General features: G+C 43.7%; 1 protein-coding gene across 1 annotated transcript; it reads left to right on the top strand.

Moving 5' to 3' along the window:
- Positions 1 to 553: 553 nt before the first annotated feature.
- On the top strand, positions 554 to 22,323 carry LOC144179003 (cytochrome P450 3A41-like). The gene is made up of 14 exons (XM_077707162.1): positions 554 to 878; positions 5,592 to 5,688; positions 6,487 to 6,539; positions 8,396 to 8,492; positions 9,361 to 9,477; positions 11,632 to 11,720; positions 14,579 to 14,724; positions 16,370 to 16,485; positions 16,550 to 16,694; positions 17,427 to 17,587; positions 18,462 to 18,553; positions 19,028 to 19,171; positions 19,274 to 19,436; positions 22,119 to 22,323. Exons 1-14 carry the CDS (start codon positions 811 to 813, stop codon positions 22,194 to 22,196), a joined length of 1,566 nt encoding a protein of 521 aa, XP_077563288.1. The 5' UTR covers positions 554 to 810; the 3' UTR covers positions 22,197 to 22,323.
- The last annotated feature ends 1,273 nt before the right edge of the window (positions 22,324 to 23,596 follow it).

The raw sequence follows: 23,596 nt of genomic DNA, 5'->3' as shown, positions 1-23,596 counted from the left end.
GGATAAATCTCCTTCCAAGTCACTGCTGCGGAATGAGTGTAGCAGACTGTTTTTAAGTCCGCTTGTATTCCATGACGTACAGGCGCCGTCATAAATAATCGGAACAAGGACTTGTGAATATCACAAAATGTTGGTCTTGCTCGATTTATGATAGCAATGACCTGGTTTGCAGGCAGCTTTTCTTGTTAGGGAGAACTCCTTTAAACGGGCACCAAAGCAGCCAGGCTGTTTCGGAAACAAGAAATTTCTGTAAATTTACGAGTCCATGTTCGAACTACTTTTGACGGCACCTGTGCATTGGAATATCTTTTACAACTCGCAGTAGGCGTACGTGGCACGTACAAAGGTGCTAATAGACAAGAATCTAACCCAGTAGTGCTCATGCATCCCGCACGTGTCAAACCCGCCGAGGAGCAACTGAGCGCGTGCAATTGTCACTTCCTGTTGCCATTTCGTCACACTGTTGCCCCCTCTCTCTCTCTCTCTCTCTCTCTCTCTCTCTCTCTCTCTCTCTCTCTCTCTCTCTCTCTCTCTCTCTCTCTCTTCATTTCCCCGCAGAGAACGGCGTGATGCGCGCCAGCCGACACGCGCGCGCCCTTCGTCTGAGTGCCTTTTATTTGGCCTCGAAGACACAAGAACCAAGCCACGAACTTTGAACGCTCGCTGATAGCACAGTTGTTTTTGCCTTTGTTCAGATTATCAGCGCCGTCCGTACTAGCAGCACTATCCTGCTTTGTGCGACCTGGAGACATCTGGTTTCATAGACTACCATTTAGACTTTGACGCTGACGATTGAGCAAAGAATCAGCCATGACGCTCTTCCTTGGCTTGCCGGAATGGATACTTCTTGCAGGGACGGCCTTGGTGCTTTTGTATTTGTGAGTACTGCCTTTTATCTCAATAAGTGCGAAATTTACCAAAGTTTGTCTGTTCACTTGATCAAGATAGGACCGATGAATGTGACAGCTCTTCTGGATCATTGTAAAAGATGCTACAGCGCGAAATAAAACACGGACACAGAAAGACGACAGGACGAGCGCTGACTTCCAACTAAATTTAATACGATGAACCTTGCACCTTTTATGCACATTCTTCAGGTTAATAAAACTACAAAAAATTCTAATCTCTAGTATTACACCACCAAATCAACACGCGTTCAATGCACTTGGCACACTCTATACAAACAACAAATCACGTCATGCCCAAAGTGCAGCACGTGTTCGAGAAAGAGATAGATTTCCTTTAGAACACATGCCGCACTTTGGGCGTGACGTGATTTGTTGTTTGTATAGATTGTGCCAAGTGGATTGAACGCGTGTTGATTTGGTGGTGTAATACTAGAGATTAGAATTTTTAATTATGTTAACATGAAGAATGTCTGTAAAAGGTGGAAGGTTCATCGTATTAAATTTAATTGCAAGTCAGCGCTCGTCCCGTCGTCTTTCTGCGTCCGTGTTTTATTTCGCGCTGTAGCATCTTTTACAATAAACTATCAACTCGCCCAACAGTACACTTTGTTAATTTTCTGGTTCGGGGGCCAATAACGTTTTTCTTTTCGGTATAAATATGCATCAAGTTAGAAAGCGACCGTCTTCCTGAAGCGAAATGAAATTGAAACAGTAAATTATTATATTCAAGACATTTAGCAGTGTTGCGGGTGTTCTCGGTATTTTAACTTGGGTAGACCCGCCGCGCTGGCTGAGTGGCTAAGGCATTGGCTGCTGAGCACGAGCACGCGGGTTCGATTCCCGGCCGCGGAGGCTGCTTTTCTGATGGAGGCGAAAAGGAAAAACGTCCGCGTGTACGAGATTTCGGCGCGCGTTAGAGATCCTCAGGTGGTCAAAATTAGGTCGGAGCCCTCCACTAAGGCGCGCCTCATCGCCTGCGTTGTGTCGGCGCGTTAAAGCCTACAATCATCAAAATCTTAACTGGGGTAGCCTGTTGTATGTTCTAAGAAGAACTGGGAAAGTGGAAGGAATATTTTAATAACGGCAACTTTTTCGTAGTAAACCCCGACAGAGGAAGGCAGCCAAATGCACTCAACTTTCACGCCGGTAGCTTTGCTTTACAGAAGTCATTGTAAGAGCTCCGTACAAAAGAGGGAATGTACGAAGGTGCGTATGTGCGGTTAAGAAATCATACTTCACCGCAGCCAGTTTTTTACCCGTGAGCACTGTCGAAGTCACCGTAGGGATACGCGCTTTTATTTCTTTTTTGTTCAGAACAGGCACCTCAAAGCACTGACCGGTGAACGAAACCGAACTCTTGAAACCATAGCAACCAACTAGCGGCTGTCGTTAGCCCACTCCGCCCCCAGCCGGCTCCTTCCTACTACTGCGTCAGCTGCGATATCTCCCGATTGTTCCAATTCACGATTCTCCTAATTCTCTGCGCTCTAAAGCTACAGCTGCACATACCATCCTTCCCGTGCAGTGGAATGCTAGGGGTTAAGTTCGACCAGTACGGGAATCTAACTTGAGCCAAAATCTCGACAGTCGTCTTACCTTCGCCGAATAGCTGCTCGACTCACCCCTGAACTCGCGAAGCCTTGAACTATCTCTATAAAACACCAGAAAACCCAAGTTTCGGTTGAATCGTATTGTCGTACGGCTCCAGCTGGTACTGACAAAAAATTGGGCGTAACGCCTACTGATTTCAGTAATCAAATACGAAGTTGTTTAGCTATCAAATGTTAACGCCATTGGCCTGGGAACGTCATTACTGAGATTTTTCTGCGGTTGTGCGCAAGCCTCTAGAGTGCCCAAAGCAGAACTTTAGACATTGTATGTCACCTGAATCCCCTATAAAAATAATGTTGCGAAACCTATTTCCTAGCTGATGAAGCTGGTTTAACCGCGAAGTGTATGAAGATCAAGTTTAGTTGCAACCTAAAGCCATTGCGTTTCATCCCAAAGAAATTATGACGGAACTTTATTGCCACGGTAATAGAAATGGAGGCGTCAGCGCAATCTGTAGATGTATGCAACCTAGTAGGTTATTCTTTCGTAGCACATTTCCGCGAGAAAATACTTTGAATACTCATGTGCACCAATTCGTAATTGCGGGATTTTGTTTAAACACATAAACTTGAAAGCGCCAGTCAGACGTTTGTGTTTACAATATTTTTGTTTATAGTGCCTCTTTCGCTACCACCGAGTTTGATACCGCGCGATAGAGTGCCCAGCACTATGGAACACTTGAGACACGTTGTTTAAGAGCCGTATCGCTGCCTCCGACGCCAACGCCTGCTTTCGCCTCAAAAGGCCATTTATTCATTTGGATTAATATCTCTAAATATCTTGTCACGGATATCTCATAACAGATATATGCCAGAAATATACGAAATCTGTTCACAAATATATGTATTAAACTTTTGAATATTCTCACGAACACTCCACGCTATTTATTGTAGAAGAACTATTTGTCTCCTTATAGACTGAAATGTACTAGGAATAGCCAAAGCCTTGCACCTTTCGACCAAACACTAATCTATTTATGTACACCTTCTTCACCTTAACAATTGAAAAATTGAAGTTACTAGCAGGTGAAATTAGGGCATTGCCTTTGGAAAAATTTCTGTGTAATTTAAATTTTTTGTGTTGCATGAATTTTTGTATAATTCAATCCTTCCTGTACTTGTTGTTACCTGATGTGTCTCAACTTCGGGAAACATGCGCGAGTTCTATTGAGTTGTCAATTTTGTCTGAATTGATCTGTGCAGAATAGCGTTATTTTAGTCTACGTACATACCCACTCCTGTGATAGCCCTATTGGGCAGCAGTATGTAAAAATAAAATAAAATAAATAAATAAATATCTGCGACAAGCTAGAAGGCAGAGCAAATCTGCAAAAAAGACAGTACAGTGCAACATTTAGAAATCTTAAAGTGATGCAGCGCGTACTCTAAAAGAGACACGAAGACCACAAAATCTTTTCACGGTTGGAGGACATGACAGCCCTTAGCTCTCCCGGTGTTGTTTGACGGGAAATTCTGATGACAGCCCTGAATAAGTGGTGTTTAGTAGGGTAACCACGTAAATATTCGTACCCTACAGATTAATATTACGCACTAAGCACTCTGTGACGTTTTCGGAGAAATACCAATGACTGGCAACAAATGCTCGCGGTGCTTATGTTGCTTGTCCCAGAATCATGTTTATTTTCCACGTGTTTTCGCCCCGTAGTTTTTGCCTTCATCGCCACCCAAGAACATTATTTCGCATTTTTACCGCGGTTATTTGGAATTGCAAACGAACCATACCGCTTTAAACAACTGCGATTATCCCCGGAGGGCGTTAGTAAATCGGGGCAGTTATTTATAGCACAATACAATCAGGAGCTAGAAGATAGCTGTTGAGTCCCCCAACGTTGGTCTATTGCTCTCAGTACAAACGCGTTTGATAGACGTTTACGCGAAGATTTAGTGCTTTCATTGGAGTTTTTATTTTTGAGTGCATCGAAAGGAGCCTGGTAGCTGAACTGTCGAGTACATGAAAACAAGTCTAAAGAAACACAGAAAAAAAGAAGCTGCCGATTACCATACTCCCTAATGCGATGTTTGCGCGCACCAGCAGTGCGCTGAGGCAGCACTCACTCGCGGGTTCTCTCGACGGCAGCTATGGTGAGCTTCTGCGGCGGCGGCGCAAAATGCGTGAAGGGACCGCGAACTGCGTCTTAAGCAAACGCTCATCATAGTCACGCGCACGCCCCGCATACCTTCGGAGAGCGCTGGATCGCGCCATCAGTGAGACGTAGAAAGCTTCGCTTTAAAAATATTCCCTTGATTTGTTTACGATATTCACCCGCTTTGGGCCCCTGCGGAAACGTTGGGAAAAAAATATTGGTAATGATTGCGCCATGCGTGTACGTGTTGCGCCAAAGCTTGGTAGCGCGAACAAAAACTAAGCACCTTCTGGGGGCATCTATGTCAATGCACGCTGCTTAGTTCCGGAGCTGTGCAGCGAAAGAGGAAGACGTACGTAATTTTAGCTTGGTTGCATAAAATGAAGTCCGCAAAGATTACTATGTTAAACTTATTTCATCAATTTTGTTCTGAAATACTACTCCAAGAACAACATTGCATTGTAAAACATTTCACTGCGTCTTTCCCTGAAACTTTCTCGGCTAGCCGTTTTTATTAGGGAAATCCATCACTTAGTAAGAGCAACTGACATTCCTATTCTGCAGTATACTCCCTCCCCTCAACACCATTCGGTGAGACGCTTTTAGGTAGATTACTCACTATCTGACGGTGGAAGTGTTAGTGATGACTCGCAGAGTGGGAAACAGAACGTGCTGATTTGAAAAGATTTAAGAGATGAAGGGGCGCGGAATTTGTCGTGTAAGCGCGGTTTGTGCTTCATGATTCGTATGTATGAACATGTCAAAATTAAAACTCACCTTGCAAATGTGCATGCTCCTCCATTTGGGCTCACCTCCATTTGGGCTCATGTGGATGTACAAAAACCTAGCTTAAACGGGGAGTTATGAATTGTAACGGTCAACCTTACTGTTATGCATGAAATACCAGATGATTGAAGGGATTTTTAACTAGTAATGGTGCGGTTGTATTGTCATTTTATCATTCGCAGCTATGCGTCAAGAAGACGGAACTTCTGGAAGGACCAAAACGTTTTGGCGGAGCCCTTCGCTCTATTCTTCGGCCCCACTTTGAAGCTAATGTACACAGTACGTTTTTAAGAACCCAATATTTTTATTAGCCCAACGCAAATCCCTACTGATTATTGTGAATCAGTCTCTGCGACCTGTGAACAGGGTTTTTCGCAATAAAGTTAATCAAGCTCAGCATTTTAGATAAATAACCTTTATTTCTTTATTTACTGATCTATACATTACGTTGTGTGAGTTCAAAATGACGAATTGAACATCTGATCGAAGTATTTGGTGTCACTTATACCTACCTTCTCATTTCTCATGTTTTTAAGCGTATTTTTCATACGCCCTAGATTTCCGGCTCCTGTAAAATGTCTACAGATTGAGCATATTTGATGAATTATCGATACCTCCGGCATAAAGCGCGTTAGGGCAGGTTATTGTCCTAAAAAATTCCGCGGTGGCCTCCTACAACTCTTTTGACTTGGCTATATGTGAAATAACATTATTTTTTCGTAACCATTTGCTGCCTTCTGCTTTTACCTCGCTTAGTGGGGCCACCCAAACAAGGAATAACTACATCATCGTATTTTGTGTACAGTGCTGCTATTAACAAGCCACAATAAATGGCAGAATCCCTGAGCCCGTGCGAAATGTTGTAGTCAATTTCCTGACCATGTTCACAAATCAAAGGTCACGAGGGCTTCGTAAGGCAACTAAATTATAGAGCCTTATTTATTTCGCTTTCTTTGCTTGCTCGGAAGGAATATTATGCCTACCAATAAATTGTACTTCAACACATATAGATTTAGATATTCTTAGTTCTTTATTTTTGTTTTATTCAAGTGTTTGCTTTCTTTATTCGTTTTCCAGCCGATACAAGATGTGGATCTTGCAAGGTATAAAAAATACGGAAGAGTTTTTGGGTGAGCCACCAATTTTTATGTCTTTCGTTATTCTTTATTCGACTTCAGACGTGTTACAGATGTCCGGGCACAGACAAAAAGCCTCAAAGGTTTGGGCTTGAAGAGGGTCTGTGTACCGCGGTCGGGCGTTTTTTTACAGTCAAACAAACAAGGGTGTTTAGTAGCGCGAGTAGCACAGAACATAAATTATTATAAAGAACATGATATGAGAGCAAGGTTTACCTAACAGGGGAAAGAAATGCAGAAAGAATTTTTTTCCGAATTATAACTCAAATAATGTCTGCAATGCGCAGTGTACGTGCGACAAAGATAAACAAAAAATTGAACAAAGCACTGGCAATAATAAGGTAACAAACAATGTACATGACATAAAGGGCAAAATACAGAAAACATGCGAGAAACCAGGGCAACAACAACAAAAAAGAACACCGGACCATGATGCACAATGTTCAATCTGTACTATTTGAAAGGCATGAACTTTTATTTATTATTGTGATTATTGTTTAACTGTGTTTAGAAGAGTTCGTAGCGTATGCTGTAACATCTGAAAACCATAGTGCGTGCGTGTGGAATTTTCAATTTTTCACAAGGTCGTGTGTTGTAGTTGCTCGCATTTACCGTTAAGTTGCAGAGTTGTTTGTAGGGATTTCTCTGCTGTCTAACTGCTGCCGTGTAATGTTTTAATAAAATGGTGTCGTAGATAAATTGCACCGTTGCAGTGTTTAGCTGCCTGAAAAGTGGGTTTGTGTAAACATCATATGTAGAATTAGTAATCGCGCGTACGGCCTTTTTTTGAAGCAAAAATAGCTTGTTCAAGGTTTATGTAGTGGTAAGTGCCTAAACTAGGTGGCAGTGCTGTAAATTCGACAAAAACAGGGAATTATAGATCAGCAACTCAATGTTTGTAGGCAAAACGGTACTTAGTTTTGTAAGAATGCCAGTAACGGGAGAAATTTTGCTCGCAACTGAGTTAACATGGTTATCCCAGGACAAGGTTTCGTGTTAAAACGCCGAAGAAACATGTGCTACTTAGGCTTCGTTGCTTCATAGAGATGTTATTTGCGATTCATCAATATATATAGCGTAGTGCTTACTTTGTGCTTCGTGGGAAATCGTTAAATATAAACATTTATTCATGCGACGGGGAAAATGCCACGCAGTGTTTTCTGAAGTCTCCATTCTAAAATGAGGGTCACCTTGCAGTCTAACTTTTACCGTCCTGAGGCCCATATCAAGCTACATATCACCACGCCTTAGACTCACTCTTTTCACTTTGAGAGTGATTGTGAGCTATGACGGCATTCTTAAAGCCTTCATTTGGTTTGAATTCTGTTTCTAAACGAATACCTCGAGCAGTTGAGCGATAATACAATGATGTTTTTATGATCAAAACTGATGTTATAAAATTTATTCTGGTTTATATTCAACGGTATTATATCCTCTCTCATAAAATTGGATTTCGTTTATAATCTATGTACCTTCAGTGACTCAGTTTATTGAAGACGGCGCGAAGCCACGGCTGGCTTCGAATATACAGCTATCACTGTTAAAGTCGCATACCCACGAGTCAGTGCCATCTAAACAGCCATAAAACTGTGGCGCTATTTACTGCGACGTCAAATGCTACTGAGAATGATCTTTTTAATTACCGTTTAATTAAATCAGAAAGTCATTGGTCTATGCTATTTCACCGTAATACGACGAACGTTTCCTACAACGTGTGCGCGCAAAGTATACATATTTGTATATGCAGTCGCTTATTATCGCTACAGATGATTATAACGATAATTGCTAACCTGTCAAGGTTCGCACTCTTTTAAACATGTGATATTTATATTGCTACCCTGCTTTCACAGTGCCTTCGAGACTGGCAACGTTTTGCTGTTCGTCGCCGAGCCCGAGCTAGTCAAGCAAGTTATGGTAAAAGACTTCCCATCCTTACCCAACCGAAGGGTGAGTAAATTATCAAAGGTATATAAAAATTTCATCAGTAAAATTTAAGAGATGCCTATTGCCTTTCACCCGCGGCTTAACATATTGCTCGTCATAACACGGAATTGGAATAAAGTGTGATATAATAGATTTCCGCGGCCAAATCTACTAGCGCTGCCATTTAAACAACTGAACTCACTTCATTCTGCTCTTTCTGTTTGACTCATATTCAAAACATTATCATTCTTTCCCAATAAATGCGAGTCATGTGAACGACTTTGCATGGTCTGACTGGAACTGGCGACGGATACCCTTTTCCGGGCACCCTGGCACTGGTTCCTCACCAAAGTGTATAAATTTTGGTTTTTCTATTCGCATCCTACATGCTATTTTCCGCATTGGGTGAATACCTGTGTAGCGAGGGGGTTTTTGGCGCGGTAACTTCTAAAATAAGCTTCGCGATATTGCATAAGAACCTGTTCTCTCGTCCTATGTCTTTGTCAATTAGCGATGCAGTGCCTGCAAAAAAGACATACACCTGAGAGTTATTCACGTAAATCGGCCAGATTACTGTTCTCATATTCACTGCATTTTGCAATCAAATGGTGCTTTAGAGAACATCAGAGTTTTTTCAATATGAGGATCAGAAAAAAGTGACACCCTTGGCCCACTCAGTGTGAAGCCATTGTGTTGTCCCTACCCCTCCTTTTTTTCTAAACCGTATTGTTGTGCATCAGGGTTCCTGGCTGATTACGTACATAAATGCACCAAATTATACTAATTCAACCTTTGTTAACGTTCTTATAACGAGCAGCACTTTTTGCGTGTACACTAAGTAACAGCTTTGCATTGAGCTCAGCGCCCTCATTTTATGCGTTGCCTCTTACAGCCCTTCAAATTCTACGACCCTCTGCTCGACAACATGATGAGCATCACGCCGGCCGAGAGATGGCGCAAGATCAGGCCGGCCGCGAGCCCCGCTTTCTCCACGGGGAAGCTGCGAAAGGTGACTTTCTGGTCATTCTCGTACTTTGCCTTAAAACAACGCACTGTGCGAACGTATCTCGTTGCACGAGAGCACTCCGGCCATATGTATGTGCGGGCGCGGGCAACCAAGGAACGAAACCAATAAAATTCGATTTGACTAGAAATTTTGCATAATCCTACTCCGCATTTCCGCGTCATAATTGCCTTGTAGGCAAGGTAATGACACACGGCACTTATGAACGCATTCTCCACTGCACGTGTTTCTTTGACTCCGCTTAGTGAAGGATACTGCAGTACTTTTACATACGAAAATCGTTTTCAAGTATCTCCTCGACTGGAGGCTCGAGTGGAGAAGCAATTCAGAATACCAGGCTTAGTATTTTTTAGATAGATAGATAGTTGGAGTAGTATAGTAAAAGACAGGATAGCATTTAAGTTAGGAGAAAGAGGTAATAATAATCCGCACGTCAGCAAGTACTAGGGAAGTTTCGGCAGGCTGTACGTCTGAAGGCATTTATGCCCAAACTTCAAGTTAGATCCATTATCGTAATACACCGACATCATCGTGACAATGACCCGGTTACTTATGAAGCCCCGGAATTGGACGCTCTAATATGGGTGTATCTTCGTTTCGTTGCTCCGAAAATGGTTTATTCCCGCAAAAAGAACAGTTGGTAATATTTATTTTCCTTTTTGCAACTTTTATCGCACAGTGCGTCAAAGGACGCATGTACGACGCGGGAACCCAATCTGGAGGCCCACTGTGTCCACGCAAAGGGGTTGAGAGGTGCAGCTGTAGCAAGACAAGCAATCTGCTGTCGGGGAAGTATGCGAGCCGGCACAATGGAAGTACAAGAAGATAAGCTTCCTAGACCCGGGAATAGATAAACAATGCCTACCAGTACATTGACTCGTGCTTCGACCTGTATGGGTCTCGTAGAGGTTCGAGGGCAAGAAAATGGCCAGTTGTGGTTGTTACGCGCTATACGAAGCACAAAAAGGCTTAACGAAGTACGCCCCAGAAACGCACATCATCATCTATACCCACGCAGCTAAAAACAGGACGGAATTTAGGCGCAATAAAGCTTGACTTTGGGCTAGTTGGGTATGCATGACACCTTCAAAAACAGCGCAAAAAACACGGAAGTAGAGAGGTTACACAGACACGAGCGCTGAAACGAGCGATTGCGTGCGTTCAGTGCACCATGAAAACCTGATGGCACTAATGAGATATCGTTACTACGAAAAATGAGCCATTTTTTATGGGAGATCAGTGGCCGCAGTGCTAATCAAGCGTCCACGGAAATGCATCACTGATCTTGACGCCGGCGCCAGCATTGCGTAATTGGAGCAAAAAAGGGGGGAAAAGAAACAAAAGACACTCGACAAATAACGGAGAGCTTAGATTACGAGCATAAATGCACTAAAACGTGTCCTAGTTATAAAGTTAGCGCAGTAAATACCGTGTAATTACAGAACTTTGCAGATTACGTTTAGATTTTTTCGCTGCCTCGTTGTGTCCGGAAGCTTTGTATGGCAAATGATGTATGGGGCACGCGGCCAAGCGCCAGCGAAAAACCGAAATGATCAGCCCACCCCGACTCCATAGAATAAGCAATTTGAAACACTCACATATTTGCCTTCTTCTTCAAACTGATCAACACTCCGCAATCGCACGCTTTCAGGCTTAGATGTACGACACAAGCATGGATGTCCCGTGTGTTTTATGCGCCGCGACGTTTAAAAACCGTTGCGGTAAGTTTCGTCCTCCTACCTGATCTTCAGTGCCAGGACAGTAGCCACTGGATGCAGCAGCTCCTTTCCAAAGCGGCCCCTCTACGAAGAAGTAAAGCTTCGTAGAGGGGCGTGCATCTTAAGACATAAACGTAAATGCCGTCTGGGTCGTGCATCTTAAGACATAAACGTAAATGCCGTCTGCTGCTTTTTTGTCCTTTTGCAGAGCAACTTCTCATTCCGCCAAACCCAGCCGTTCCCTCGTTCTCGAAGCTTTTTACACTATGATGTGAGAATCGCTGCATTGTCCGGCCTGTTTTCCCGGGTGACCTCAGGAAATGTTATGGACTTAAACGGAGAGATAGTATTTCGTCAGAAATGAGTCATTGGACTCTAATGTTGTTGTCACTTTCCTTACAAACTGTCATGGATGTTGCAGATGAATTCATTGATTGAAGACTGTGCAATCGTAACAGCGGAGCATTTGAAGAAAGCGGCGGTGAAGGAAGAGGACATAGATGTCAAACAGTAAGGATGCGACAACTTCTTAGAAATCTGGAAAAAGAACATACTGCATTCGTATTCAGGACACTCAAATTAATAGACAACATTGAGGTCCTTTTCCAAGTCGTCGTGAGGAAGGATAGGGAACGGACATATGACGTTTTTTGGAAGCGCTAGGATACTGATTCCTATTTTAGAATGTCTCTGTAACGAGAAGTTTGCAAATTTTTAATGCCTTCATTAAATTCCACAAACTTGAGGACTATACCACGATGAGTGCCAGTTTAACCTCGGCTGAAGTTATTACTGACTGAGATCATTGTTGGATTGAAATTATTGCTTCATATGTATTGATTGAAGAACTGCTCGATTGATTATTGTTTCATTAAAATTTACGGAATGATTTTTTATTTTGCCATTTTATAAAGCCGTGCTCAACTCCCGTCTGTGGATATGTATCAATCTGCTTTGGCCGTTTATCAGCCTTCGGAGGTCTGCATTTGTCAGTACGTGTAATGTCTTGGTAAGCCTGCTATTAGCGTGTGCGGGCGAGTGGGTACTGGGACAGACATCTGAGGAAAATAAACTTACGGCAAATATTTTGTGTTTGGGCTATTTTAATTTCTTTCTCGAGGGTTCATGGTTCTGCTTCGTAATATTATGGTTCTGTTGTGCGTATATGTAACGCAAAGGGCTGTCAACTTACAATCAACCACTGATGGTCGAAAATAACAAGAATACACCGTAAAATCTCTGATCAACAGTGCAATATCTACAGTTCGGTAGAAATCAGCCCGATGGCTGTCGAAACTAGCAGTTATTTTGTGTTTGGCACAGTGACCTCCCAGGTGGTTGATTTAGAGGAACATGCAACCAACGACACTGTCATCTTTCATCAGCCTAATACCCGTGCCACACGTCCACGAAAAATGACATTAAGTGCTTAATGTCTTAAGTTTTAATGCCATTTATTGGCTGCTACAAGCAAAAATTTTATGCCATTCGCTCTAATGTCATTTTTGGTGTAAGGAGTTCCGCACAACTCATTTACCGTCACAAACGCCTTAAATATGCCTACTCTAGAAGGCGAGGGGCACCAAAATGGATGAACGAATCTCTCAGCACCAAAATGTTGACACGGAAACAGCTGAACTTCAAAATAAGACGATTTTTTTTTTGTGCCCTCTTTGTGGCGAAGTTCTGAACAGTTCACTACCAAGAAGAGTTCACGAACAGTTCACTACCAAGAAGAGTTCACGAAGAAGACCAAGTTCACTACAACAGCGGCAAAAAGCAAAACATCGTGTTACTCGTCGTTCGCACTATTTTGGATTTCGCTGGCGCTGGCAGGCGACGACAGCTGCTGAAGCCACTTTTAGAATTGGCTCACATGATTTTTTAGAAAACACTATTTCTCATTAACCCTTTCTTTCACAAAAAACAGTTTAACCCCTGTGAAACGTTTTTCTTTACGTTAAAAACTTGTAGAATATGAGTGAATTTCTCTTTTTGGTCATTATGAACATCATGCCTAACACATTAAATGCCTTTGCGTTTTCGCGTGTGGGAGGGCCCGCCCAAATAATGTCATTCAGTATCTTAAGGCCTTAAACACTCAATGCCATTTTTTGTGTACGTGTGGCACGGGTATAATATAAATTACTATGTACGACAGTATACGAGCGACCTGTTAAAATGTCACCAATCGTTACGTTTGTGCTGCTCAGCTCCAGAACGCGGGTTTCATCCTGGGTGCTCCGGCCATTTTTCTAATGGTTACAAAAAAACAAAACGTCCGTCTGTGGAGATATTGGCGAAGGTCAAAATCCCCATGTGGTCGACATTTATCCGAACGCTTCCCCCATACGGCACGCTTCATACCCCAAGTACAGTGCTAGTGCACAAAGAGTAGCTTCGGTGCGTGGAACTCGCAACAATTGAATTTCTTTTCCCTGTCCCGTATGGCAATAGGGAGGCTTACTTTTGTGAGTGAGGAAGTTCTTTTCTGTTGCGGGCAACCGAGGACTACGCTTTCAAGCGTCGGCTTTTTTGTTTGCGACAAAACCGCCAGCAGCGAAGCATGGACCACCAAATCGGCTACATTTGCGGAAAAACGCCTAAAATGCTCTTTCCTGGTCTTGTTGCCCCCTGAATTAACATGGCGACAAAGTGTTTGGGTGGACCCACACGAGTAAGGAAGGAGAGAAAAGTTGAAGCAACCCGGCAACACATTATTCAACTTTTTTTGTACATCTTGAATGCTTTCCGAACGTAATCAACAAACACTTCCAGTGCTCAGAATAGGTGTGTCACAACGTATCTCAGCCGAAAAGTTCTGCTGTATGCCCATGAGATAACCTGAAAACCTGCTCAAAAGATCTTCCTTCTCTTTCCCGTGTCCTGGCTCACTTTGAGCGCTCTAATTACGGTTTACGGTTTGAGCGCTCTATGTAATGTTTAGCCGCTTCCTTTCTGTTGTAGGAATAGACGCACTCGATAGCTACTTTTGAAAAAAGCCACAAAGTAAAGGAGAAAGGGTAGGCGGATAGCTCTGCTGCGACGAGCAAATCACGCAGTGCGGCTCCGTGCTGTTGATAACTATAGCTATGACAATGCTTCTAGGCGCGAAGGAAAAGTGAAATCGTTTCTGCGAAGTGTTTCACAGTCAGTTTAACAGATCCCTCCATCCTCTGAACTCCGATAAGACTGCTGCTTTAAATGGATTTTGTTGCGCATACGCAGTTACATATAGAGGCGGCCGAGTGCGTCAATGGCACCGTGGTTCCACCATTCCAGTTAGAAAGTGCGTGCTTCCAATATGCGAGAATTGTAAGGCACCATTGAATTATTGAACGACAAAATCTTTCCATTCGTTCCCGTAGATTCTTCGGAAACTACGCCCTGGACGTGATCGCAAGGTGCGCCTTTGCCACGCGCCTTGATTCCCACTCAGAACAGACCAACGATTTCGTCACGAAGTCAAGGCAGGCATTCGCTGGACGCATTACACCGCGATTGTTCATTTTTTGTGAGTATTCTGCGCAGCGTTTAGGTATCTTTTTATGATCGTAAGGGGGTGGGGCGGAAGCTTAAATCTATAGCTATATAAAATTATACAATTTATAAAATAAAGCTATCTTTTGACCGCATGTGTAGCATAGCAGGAACGTAGCTGTATTACCGAAGAATGATCTTGCAGCTACTCTTTCTAAAGCACTATGTTGGGGGAGTTGGTAAGAACTGAACATAGTAGAAACAATTGGGAAGGGGGACTGTGAAACAAAAAGCTCGTGAGAGCGGCGATCGTGGTTGTGCTTTCTTCACAACGCAGTCATTGCACTGTTTTCCAGAATGTTCAGTGCTTACACTGATCCCACAAAATTGCCAATACCTAATCTTTTAACTCTATCGTACAGTAGAAAGAAAGATATTCCGTGAGCAAGCAGTTTTCGTTTCATAATCTGAGGCAATTAGAACACTTTGCTTTCCTGTGTTCTCACCACCGAGGGTTGTAGGAGAAAGAGAGACAATTACTCATATCGTGTTGCAGTTTGCGACAACACAAAATCCCCGCGGCATTTCACTTTGTGGTCGTAATACTTGTCCGAAGATTCTAACGGTACAACGCTTCCCGCAGTAGCAGCTTTCGCGATATATTATTTGAGTTGTGGGGAAATTTGTCCTGTTTTGCTTCAAACAAGAAAGACGGTGCTGCTGGATACCTAGCCGGTCTTTATACCGTTAAATATTTTCCGAACGAGTACTTCGGTAATCCTGCGGCAACATAATCAAAGACAGAGCGATAACAGTGCCTTTACTGCTAAATATGAAGCTATTGCATCACCCCGAAACGAATTGCCTGGTAAATGTTTGTATTGAAAATAAAAATTATCAGCCATACCACTGTGCGAAGGTGGATGACCAGCGAAGCTGAGGTGAGACAGAATATTGGACGATGGCACGAACTCTTGGCGGAAGTCGTGGTGCGGCTAGACGTTCAAAAAAGCATTCTATCTCGGTAGGCCATCTGAAATCGGTGGGTCCATGGTGGAGAGGAACCGTTCATAGCGAAGAATCATGGCACGCCACGTTCAAGCAAAGCGTCCGTAGGCGTCCGGAAAATTTTGAAATTTTCGACATCCGAGGCGTCCAGGAGTCCATACTGTACGCGGCCTCCCCAATAAGATGACGATAGAAGAGACTGAAAAATTCAAAATGGAGGATGGTAATTCGTCTAGTTGCAACACGTGCAGAGCCAAGTAGAAGCAAAGAAGAATGCAAAGTAACAAACAAACAAACAAACAACAAATGAACAACGAACGGACGAACTAGCGAACGAAGGAACGAACCAACAAGCAAGCAAGCAAGCACACAAACAAAAACAAACGTACACTCCAGGGCTTGGCGCTGTGGAGCGGCTCACGTTTTCACATCAAAGTAGGGAGCTACGTTTTTCGCCTCTGCCTATATATTTCTAAACGTGTACGAAAACATGCGTAAAACCTTAGATATAAGTAGCTTTCCCCCAAAATTGTGTAATTGTGCCATCTTAGGAAGTTCACGATGATGCTCTCTATGCAGTGATGGATCAACTTGGCCATAAAACCAGCTAATTACAAGGACGTATAGCCAGAAGGTCAATACATCGTGTCGTTTTGTTCTGCACATTCCAGTCGTGCTTCCTGCTGTAGCGAAGTTTCTCAAGCTTCGTCCCTTCAACACCGAACTTTTTCTGTACTTCAAGCAAATCTGCCAGAACATCATCAAAAGCAGACAAGATAAGCAATCTGTAAGTAGATCTTCAGGCTTCACTCTCCTGCTTAGCTGCTTAACGATAAATTTTCGCTCATTAGCGCAGTGAAGACTTCCTGCAGCTGATGATGGACGCCCAGGAAGGAAAGCTGACTGCAACCTCCGAAAACGCCGCTGAACGGGACAACAAGCTGTTCAACCTTGGCGAGGACCTGAAGCCGGACACGTCCTTCTCGTCGGACAAGAGTACGGCCATTCTTTTTCGTGTGATTCCCATTTGTTTTCTTAAAGATGACTGAGTCATCTTTCCACCCAAAACTCAGGGCAACAAATATGTTACAAATTGGTAAAAATCATTCTTTAAAAAATTGACGCGTATCCGCTTGCTTCACTGCAAATGTCGTCGAAAGACGACAGTCGTCTGCCGCCCGTGCCCGTAACTGGTCTTGCACTTTCCGCTCCCACCCCTCTCGCACCTCTCGTAATGAAATGAACGAGGGTTTGTTCAATGCAATTAAACTTTGCCACCTTCGCATTACTCACACGCCATCTGTTGGTACAGGACACATCATTTTATTTATCTTGTTTCTTGTTCTGTCTGAAACGGCACGAGTGGGACCTTTGTTTTTTTTAGCTTGTTTTCGCAGGAGCCTTTTTAAGCCATTTCTGACGAGTTGGTTTTTCCCTTGCTCTCGTAAAAACTCAGACAACGTGCATCATTTTGTAAAAAAAGCGCCGGAACTACCGGTTAAGTGCTTATATTTTGGCTCAAATGCGCCGAGGTGTTTTTCCGTTAAATAAGAGGACATGCTTGGCTTATGCCAGCAGTTGTAGTTGTTTAGAATGGTTCTTCCAAATGCTTTTGTAACCGCCAATACTCCCGCAGACGTGAGAAATGCAAACGACGAGAAAACTCCAACCGTGTGGTTTTTAGGAAACCATAAAATAAACGATACCATGCATTCTCACTCATTGCAGCGCTGACCGAAGACGAAGCCATGGCGCAGTGCGTGCTCTTCTTCATCGCCGGCCAAGACACGACCTCGACTGCAATCGCCTACACGCTCTATCTCCTCGCCGTTCACCCGGAAGCTCAAGAAAAGCTAAGGAAGGAGGTGGACGAATGCTTCGAAACTCACGTGAGCACTCAGAGTCACTTAAAGTCCTTTTCTGCGCTCTCTCTCCTGCAGGAAACAGAACCTGTGAAATTGAGCATGAATTCTCTTTAACTGAGTTGATCTATAAGAGAAGCCGACTGTACGACGCATGAACAAAAAATGACAGAGTGATTTTGGGGAGAGATGAATGCGCTGCATTTCGCGAAGTGTCATATCGCAGCGATGACTGGTTGCCGTTTATATAAAACGCTGTTGATATAGAACGTGTTGCAACACGAATGTTCTGAATATACCCATCGCGAAAGGTTCGCGGTAAAGCATAAATAATACCCACGACACCGCAGTCCCAGGCCTACACCGCACCAAGTTCAAGTAACACACGTAGAAAATCTACCCTAAAAAAATTCACCAGTGAGACTCAAATGATTTCGCGAGCTCAGGAGCAGTTTGACGGGTCTATGCCGAATTTCCTTTGCTGAAGCAGGAAACCTAACTGACCATATTTGACTTTCAGAAACAACTGCCGACCATTCAGAGTGACAAAATGTGCGAGTTTTGTGAAAGAGGCCAAGTGGGAAATTATAATAAAAATACAATCTGCGCAGGGACTACACGGCACATGCACGCCTTGCGCTGTTGTTCCAGGTCAGATCGTATTTTTATTCTAGTCGCGTGCTGCGCCTCGTCATTCGCCAAGTTCGCACACTCCGTCAAGCTAATTGGTTGTTTTGAGGCGCTGTGGTTAAGCCCACCCGAGGCGATTTCTTAGAGTGCACCAGAAGAGCCTCAAGGTCTGGCACTCACCGGTAGGGCCGAGGACGTGATGAAAGTTTCGCACAGGTATTCAAGACATTTGTATCTCACAAATATTTATCATGTATTTTTTCGTTTCAAGGGGGAGCACCCAGGCCTTGATGTGGTCACGAAATTGAAGTACCTGCACTGCGTGGTTTCAGAGGCACTTCGCATGTACCCGCCCGGCACGCGGTAAGACGCCGTGGTTTTTTATACACTTTACTTATCCATCACAACGAAAAGCAATGGTCATAATTTATAACAACAATTGAATTGCTAAGGTCGTATTTCTCTTATGAAAATGACAGTTTAGCGTTCGCAGATTTTTTAAGGGCATAAGCTGTGTAGAAAGTTTCGGCTGAGGATTTGAATGAAAATTTATTCCTCAAGAATTGGCCAGGGGAGTCTGAAGTGTGTATGTGTGTTTGTGTGTGTGCGTGAGAGAGAGAGAGAGAGAGAGAGAGAGAGAGAGAGAGAGAGATGAAGCTTAGAAGAGAGAAAAAAATCGACAAGGTACCGGCCTCACTCCGGTGACGGACATTCTTTCGGCAAGGATGCTTCACTAGACCAGTTTTTCGCTCATTGCGTAAACAATGCTACCACGCTAAAATGCCTCCATAGCATTTCTAACCCTGTATACGCTCTTTTCTCGGCTTTGTTTCTCAGTCTTGAGCGGTGTCCACCCGAAGACTACGTTCTCGGTGACACTGGAATCAAATTGAAGAAAGGCGATCTGGTCGCTATTCCTGTGTTTGCGATGCACCACGACCCGCAGTACTTTCCTGATCCATCTGCCTTCAAGCCTGAAAGGTGATACCTGACACCGTTTCGTTCAAATCAACTGCAGCGATAGACATAAAGCTAGGTTATATACGGGTGATTTTATTTTATTGTGACGGCTATTGTTTGCAGGTTCGATGACGATAACATTGGCTCCATCCAGCCGTACACGTACCTGCCATTCGGAGCAGGACCTCGCAATTGCATCGGCATGCGGTTCGCCCTCCAGGCTGTCAAGTTGTCAGTGCTTTACACGATTCGAAACGTCCAGCTTGTCAGGACTGAGAAGACGAAAGTAAGTTTATTGCCACATTCATTTAAACATTTTCTCCTATTGCGTGCGTATAAAGATATTGTTTCGAAACTGGAGGGTTGGGAAACGATAGTAAGAACAAAAAAATGAAGGCTAACAATAAAGCGTAAGACTTCAAGGTAGCGAATCTGTACGCAACCTTCACGACCATCACGATGGTTTAAGCCCAAGATTGCAGAGGATTTGCTTCTTCGCCGCCGCAACGACCTCTACTCCATCTTTGTTGCTATAATGTTGAAGAAGAAGCAAATCGAATTAGAAGAACGAGCAAACGGAACGCACCGACTTAAACTAGGCGCCCGCAGGGGCAACGTGTACCCTATCACGTGTTCTGTGACGAGCATCCTGCGTGATTCCTCTCCCCAGAATCAGAGCCGCGTGAGTTTGGCGTACGACTCTCGAGTACGAAAACGTGTTGTACAGCTATTCGTATATTTCAGCCACCAAGGTGACCCGTTCCTTCAAGCAGCCATCTAATGCCTAGGTTGCTTTCACTTGCGGCCGTGGCTTGCCACATCAATTTCTGTTAATCACGGCTCCTGCACCACCGGTTTATGCAAAGACATAACGACCGCGGTGGCTTCACTGCAGATGCGGATTTCATGGGAGCAGCTGCTCGCTATTAAACCGCGAAAACGCTACTGGAACTTTATAGCACAGACATTGCCGCCACTTCTGTGCCATCGGTTTTTCATCCCTCAGGGTGGAGACGATGTTCTCAAGCGAGTGAGGCAATCACCCACCACATTCGGCAAAAAAAAAAATGTTTTTTTTTTCACTTCCACGCGGCAGTATTGCTAGTCATGGCGCGTCAAAAGGAGCGAGGCTTCTACCTTCCCTGGGGCGCAGGATGCCTCCTGTGTGAAAAGCGGGATTCTGAAGTACACGCTAGGACGAAATACAGTCGTGCTTTAAAACCTCGTGGAACGTCACCTGGCCGGGCCTGAAATGTCTATATGAGGAAACGGACTCCCCAGTTGTCCGGGACTGTGTCCTACCATTGATCTCCACTCCCTCTAGAAAGCGAGGGTAGATGCAGTGGAGTGCGCATCTCCACCCACAGCCCTCAAGGCGACACTTTCTGCGGAAAGCGAAATGGACGGTCAGCGCACTAGACACATCAAGCTCTGACCTGGAGCAGAAAAGAACGCTCACCCGAGGCAGCCACGCATTGAAGCGCTATAGACAAAAGAAGAGATACGCAGACAAAGAAACTTCTAAGCCCATAAAAAATTCGAGCACTCAATGGGCCAGCGCCGTATTGGTCTAATACCCCTAGCAGTTGCATATACAAGTGAGATCAGCGACGATTTAAAAGTCCCACAGAATTCCTTTAGCCTTTGTTACAGTAGAGCGTGTGTTGCTGCTGTCATTGTGTTTCCTACCTTGTTTCGTCTTTTTATCCCTGAATTTATGTTCATTGTCATCTCACTACACAAACATGTAACCGACATATCCGGTGCCACAGCTACTGCTGAATCATGTGTAACCTTTGGCATAACGTGTGTATTTAATTGTAAATAAAGTTACCGTTACATAAAAAAACTCACGGATGAAGCCGAGTGGGTAAGACGAGTGACTCTAATTACGTTTATCTACCAGACGCACGATCGAATCCTGCCGGTGCCGCTGATTTATTTTCTTTATACTTTTATACTGAGTCTTGTGAAACGCCGGAATCAAGAATTGCTCAACAGCTTTGCTGTTAACATTTTCAGAGGAATTAGTACGGCCTTCCGGATTATGTGCCAAACAAAACATGCAAATGCCACAGGGTATTATGATCCCAAAACATTGCTTTGGAATAACAAGCCATTGCGTATGTCTTGGCCTCACACCTAACGAAGAACCATACTTGTGGCCGAATATCTGTGCGAAAAAGTTTGTCACCGGGTGTGTTGAACGGGGCCTCACCAGATCACATTCCTACAGCACTTACTACTTCGTGACCCAGGGGCTTAAAAAGCATCGTGTACCAATACGAAAAGGTGTACAAGTCCATGAAATGGCTTTTAACCGCGTGGTTGGCTTCTTTTTCAAGTAAAGCGCATCTCTATTTAAAAACTAAAAAGAAATGCATTTTAGTTTAACTTGTTTTCATTATATGGTGCTAGCGGTCTACCACGCGAGATTTTTATTTTCTTATTTCAGTACACAATGACATATCAATAAAATAAGCAGACTAGGCTGTTGTGCACTTTCCTATGTATTTGTAAATCTTTTTGGTATTGGTGTACGATGGATTTTAAGCCCGTGGGTCATGAAGTACTAAGTCCTATAGGAATGTTAACAGGTGAGTTCCCCTTAAGCTTGTTTTATGGACCCTCACGCACAACACAAACAATGTCAGGTGCCTATCGTTAAATGTGGCAGTTTAATTTTGTTTAAGAAGTCGTTCACAGCGCCAAATGCGAGAATGAAAGCCAACGGAAATTTCCTCGTTGTTGTAGCTGATAGTCCTGAGCTACAGCGTAGAATTTATCTGCGACCTATGTTGTTAATACAGTGGTTGAAGGGCGAGGCTGCGGGAAAGCTTAGTTGCTACAACTGTTGTAAAGCAAGCGGGCAGCATTCAAAACTCGAGGGCTTTTAATGCTCGCCGGCTCCTCTCTGATGAATGAAAACATATTGACATTTGAAATCATTATTTATGCTTCTGCGCAGGTCCCGCTGGAGTTCACGAGTGGCTTCGGAGCCCTCAACGCGAAAAACGTCACAGTGGGGATTCGGCAAAGAGCTTAAGACTGAACCTTTGTGTATACCGTTTGTAAATCTGCTATGCAAGCGCCATGTCTGGGCCTATTTCGCTCGGACGAAGACATAATGTGTGAAATGCATTTGTGAAAATAAACGTTTATGAGCAACCACACGCTATTTTTTAACCCAACTATTTTCCTGCCTTAATGCAACATCGAAACGATTATGTAATATACCTATTCAAGCATGAAATATGGCTACCTGGAATTTTTGTTAAAGAAACAGAAAATTGCAACAAATTTATATACGTTTATTCTTCCTCCTCCCACGCAAAGGCGGGAGTCGACACGATGCGAAGCTTTCACCGTTGCCAATCTGGATTGAAGATAACTCGCGTATGGCATTTTTTGTTCGTTTTTGTGGCGTAGCTGGTGATTTTTGAAAACGGTGAGCTGTGGCGAGAGCTTGGATTATAGAGCCATAAGGAGGAGCGTTCAAAGGTGCAACCAGCTTGCGCGGGGGCCACCAGCTCCAAGCGCAGACAACGTGATACGCACAGGAACTACATTATCGTTTACATATCGACATCTTCTTATTCGTCTTAAGCGCTCTAGGTAAGTATTGTGTGTCCAACCCCACGACTCGATTCGTCCGTAAAGTATCGGACCCGCAGGACATTGGTATGGAAATATTCACTGAACTGAAGGACAGCAGAGCAACCGAACACAACCTTCGGACAAACAGCATCGATCTGATGTTCCCAGTGTATGTGCTTGGCTAAGGTCACACCCTGCGTACATAAAATGATTGGCTGATTCAAGCTGTGCCTGGCTTATAGTTCATCTCATCTCTGCCGAGCCCAGAGATGTTTCGTGGCTGGAAAAGTGCATACTTGATTTTATTACAATTGACTCTCATTTGTTCCTGGTATACCAGTCTGAGATTTTTTTTCAACTCGGCGTTTGCGATGCTTTCTAGTTCGGTAGTATGGTTAAGAGTATCTATAATGGCAGTGTCGTCAGCGTACATAGAGCGTTGGCTGAAGTTCATATTGGGGGCAAATCGTTCCCGCAAAGTGGAAAAATAACGGACCAAGAGTAGACCCGTGCGGTACTCCTGTTTGCAAGTACTGCATGGATGACGTCATTTTTTTTATTGTGACAACTTGTGGGCAGTGTATAAGATAGCTAGGGAAAAAGTCAAGCACCCTATCGCGAAAATTGGTTACTGTCAATTACCTGTGCAATATGACGGGATTAACTGTATCAAATGCCTTTCTATACCTAATTTTTATTCTAGTAAAATAACAGCAGCTAGCTTGTTGTTGTCTAGCGCACTATTGATATCTTGGGTGGGTGTAATGACGTCTGAGCTAGTGGAATGCTTCAGATGAAATTCGTGTTGCTACGAGCAAAAAATATTACATTTCTGTAGGAAATTGCAAA

This window comes from Haemaphysalis longicornis, unplaced genomic scaffold, assembly GCF_048455015.1.
Source record: "Haemaphysalis longicornis isolate Haplotype H1 unplaced genomic scaffold, Haemaphysalis longicornis Haplotype H1 scaffold_4, whole genome shotgun sequence".
NCBI lineage: Eukaryota > Metazoa > Arthropoda > Arachnida > Ixodida > Ixodidae > Haemaphysalis > Haemaphysalis longicornis.
Note: the sequence above shows the minus strand (reverse complement) of the source record. Positions and strands in the feature narration are given on the sequence as shown.

Bases quoted from the DNA above. Each gene is read 5' to 3' on its own strand.
- LOC144179003 (XM_077707162.1), top strand. From the start codon at position 811: ATGACGCTCTTCCTTGGCTTGCCGGAATGGATACTTCTTGCAGGGACG. The intron at 19,172-19,273 runs GTGATACCTGAC...TATTGTTTGCAG, and splicing joins TCTGCCTTCAAGCCTGAAAG to GTTCGATGACGATAACATTG. The intron at 19,437-22,118 runs GTAAGTTTATTG...GCTTCTGCGCAG, and splicing joins TCAGGACTGAGAAGACGAAA to GTCCCGCTGGAGTTCACGAG.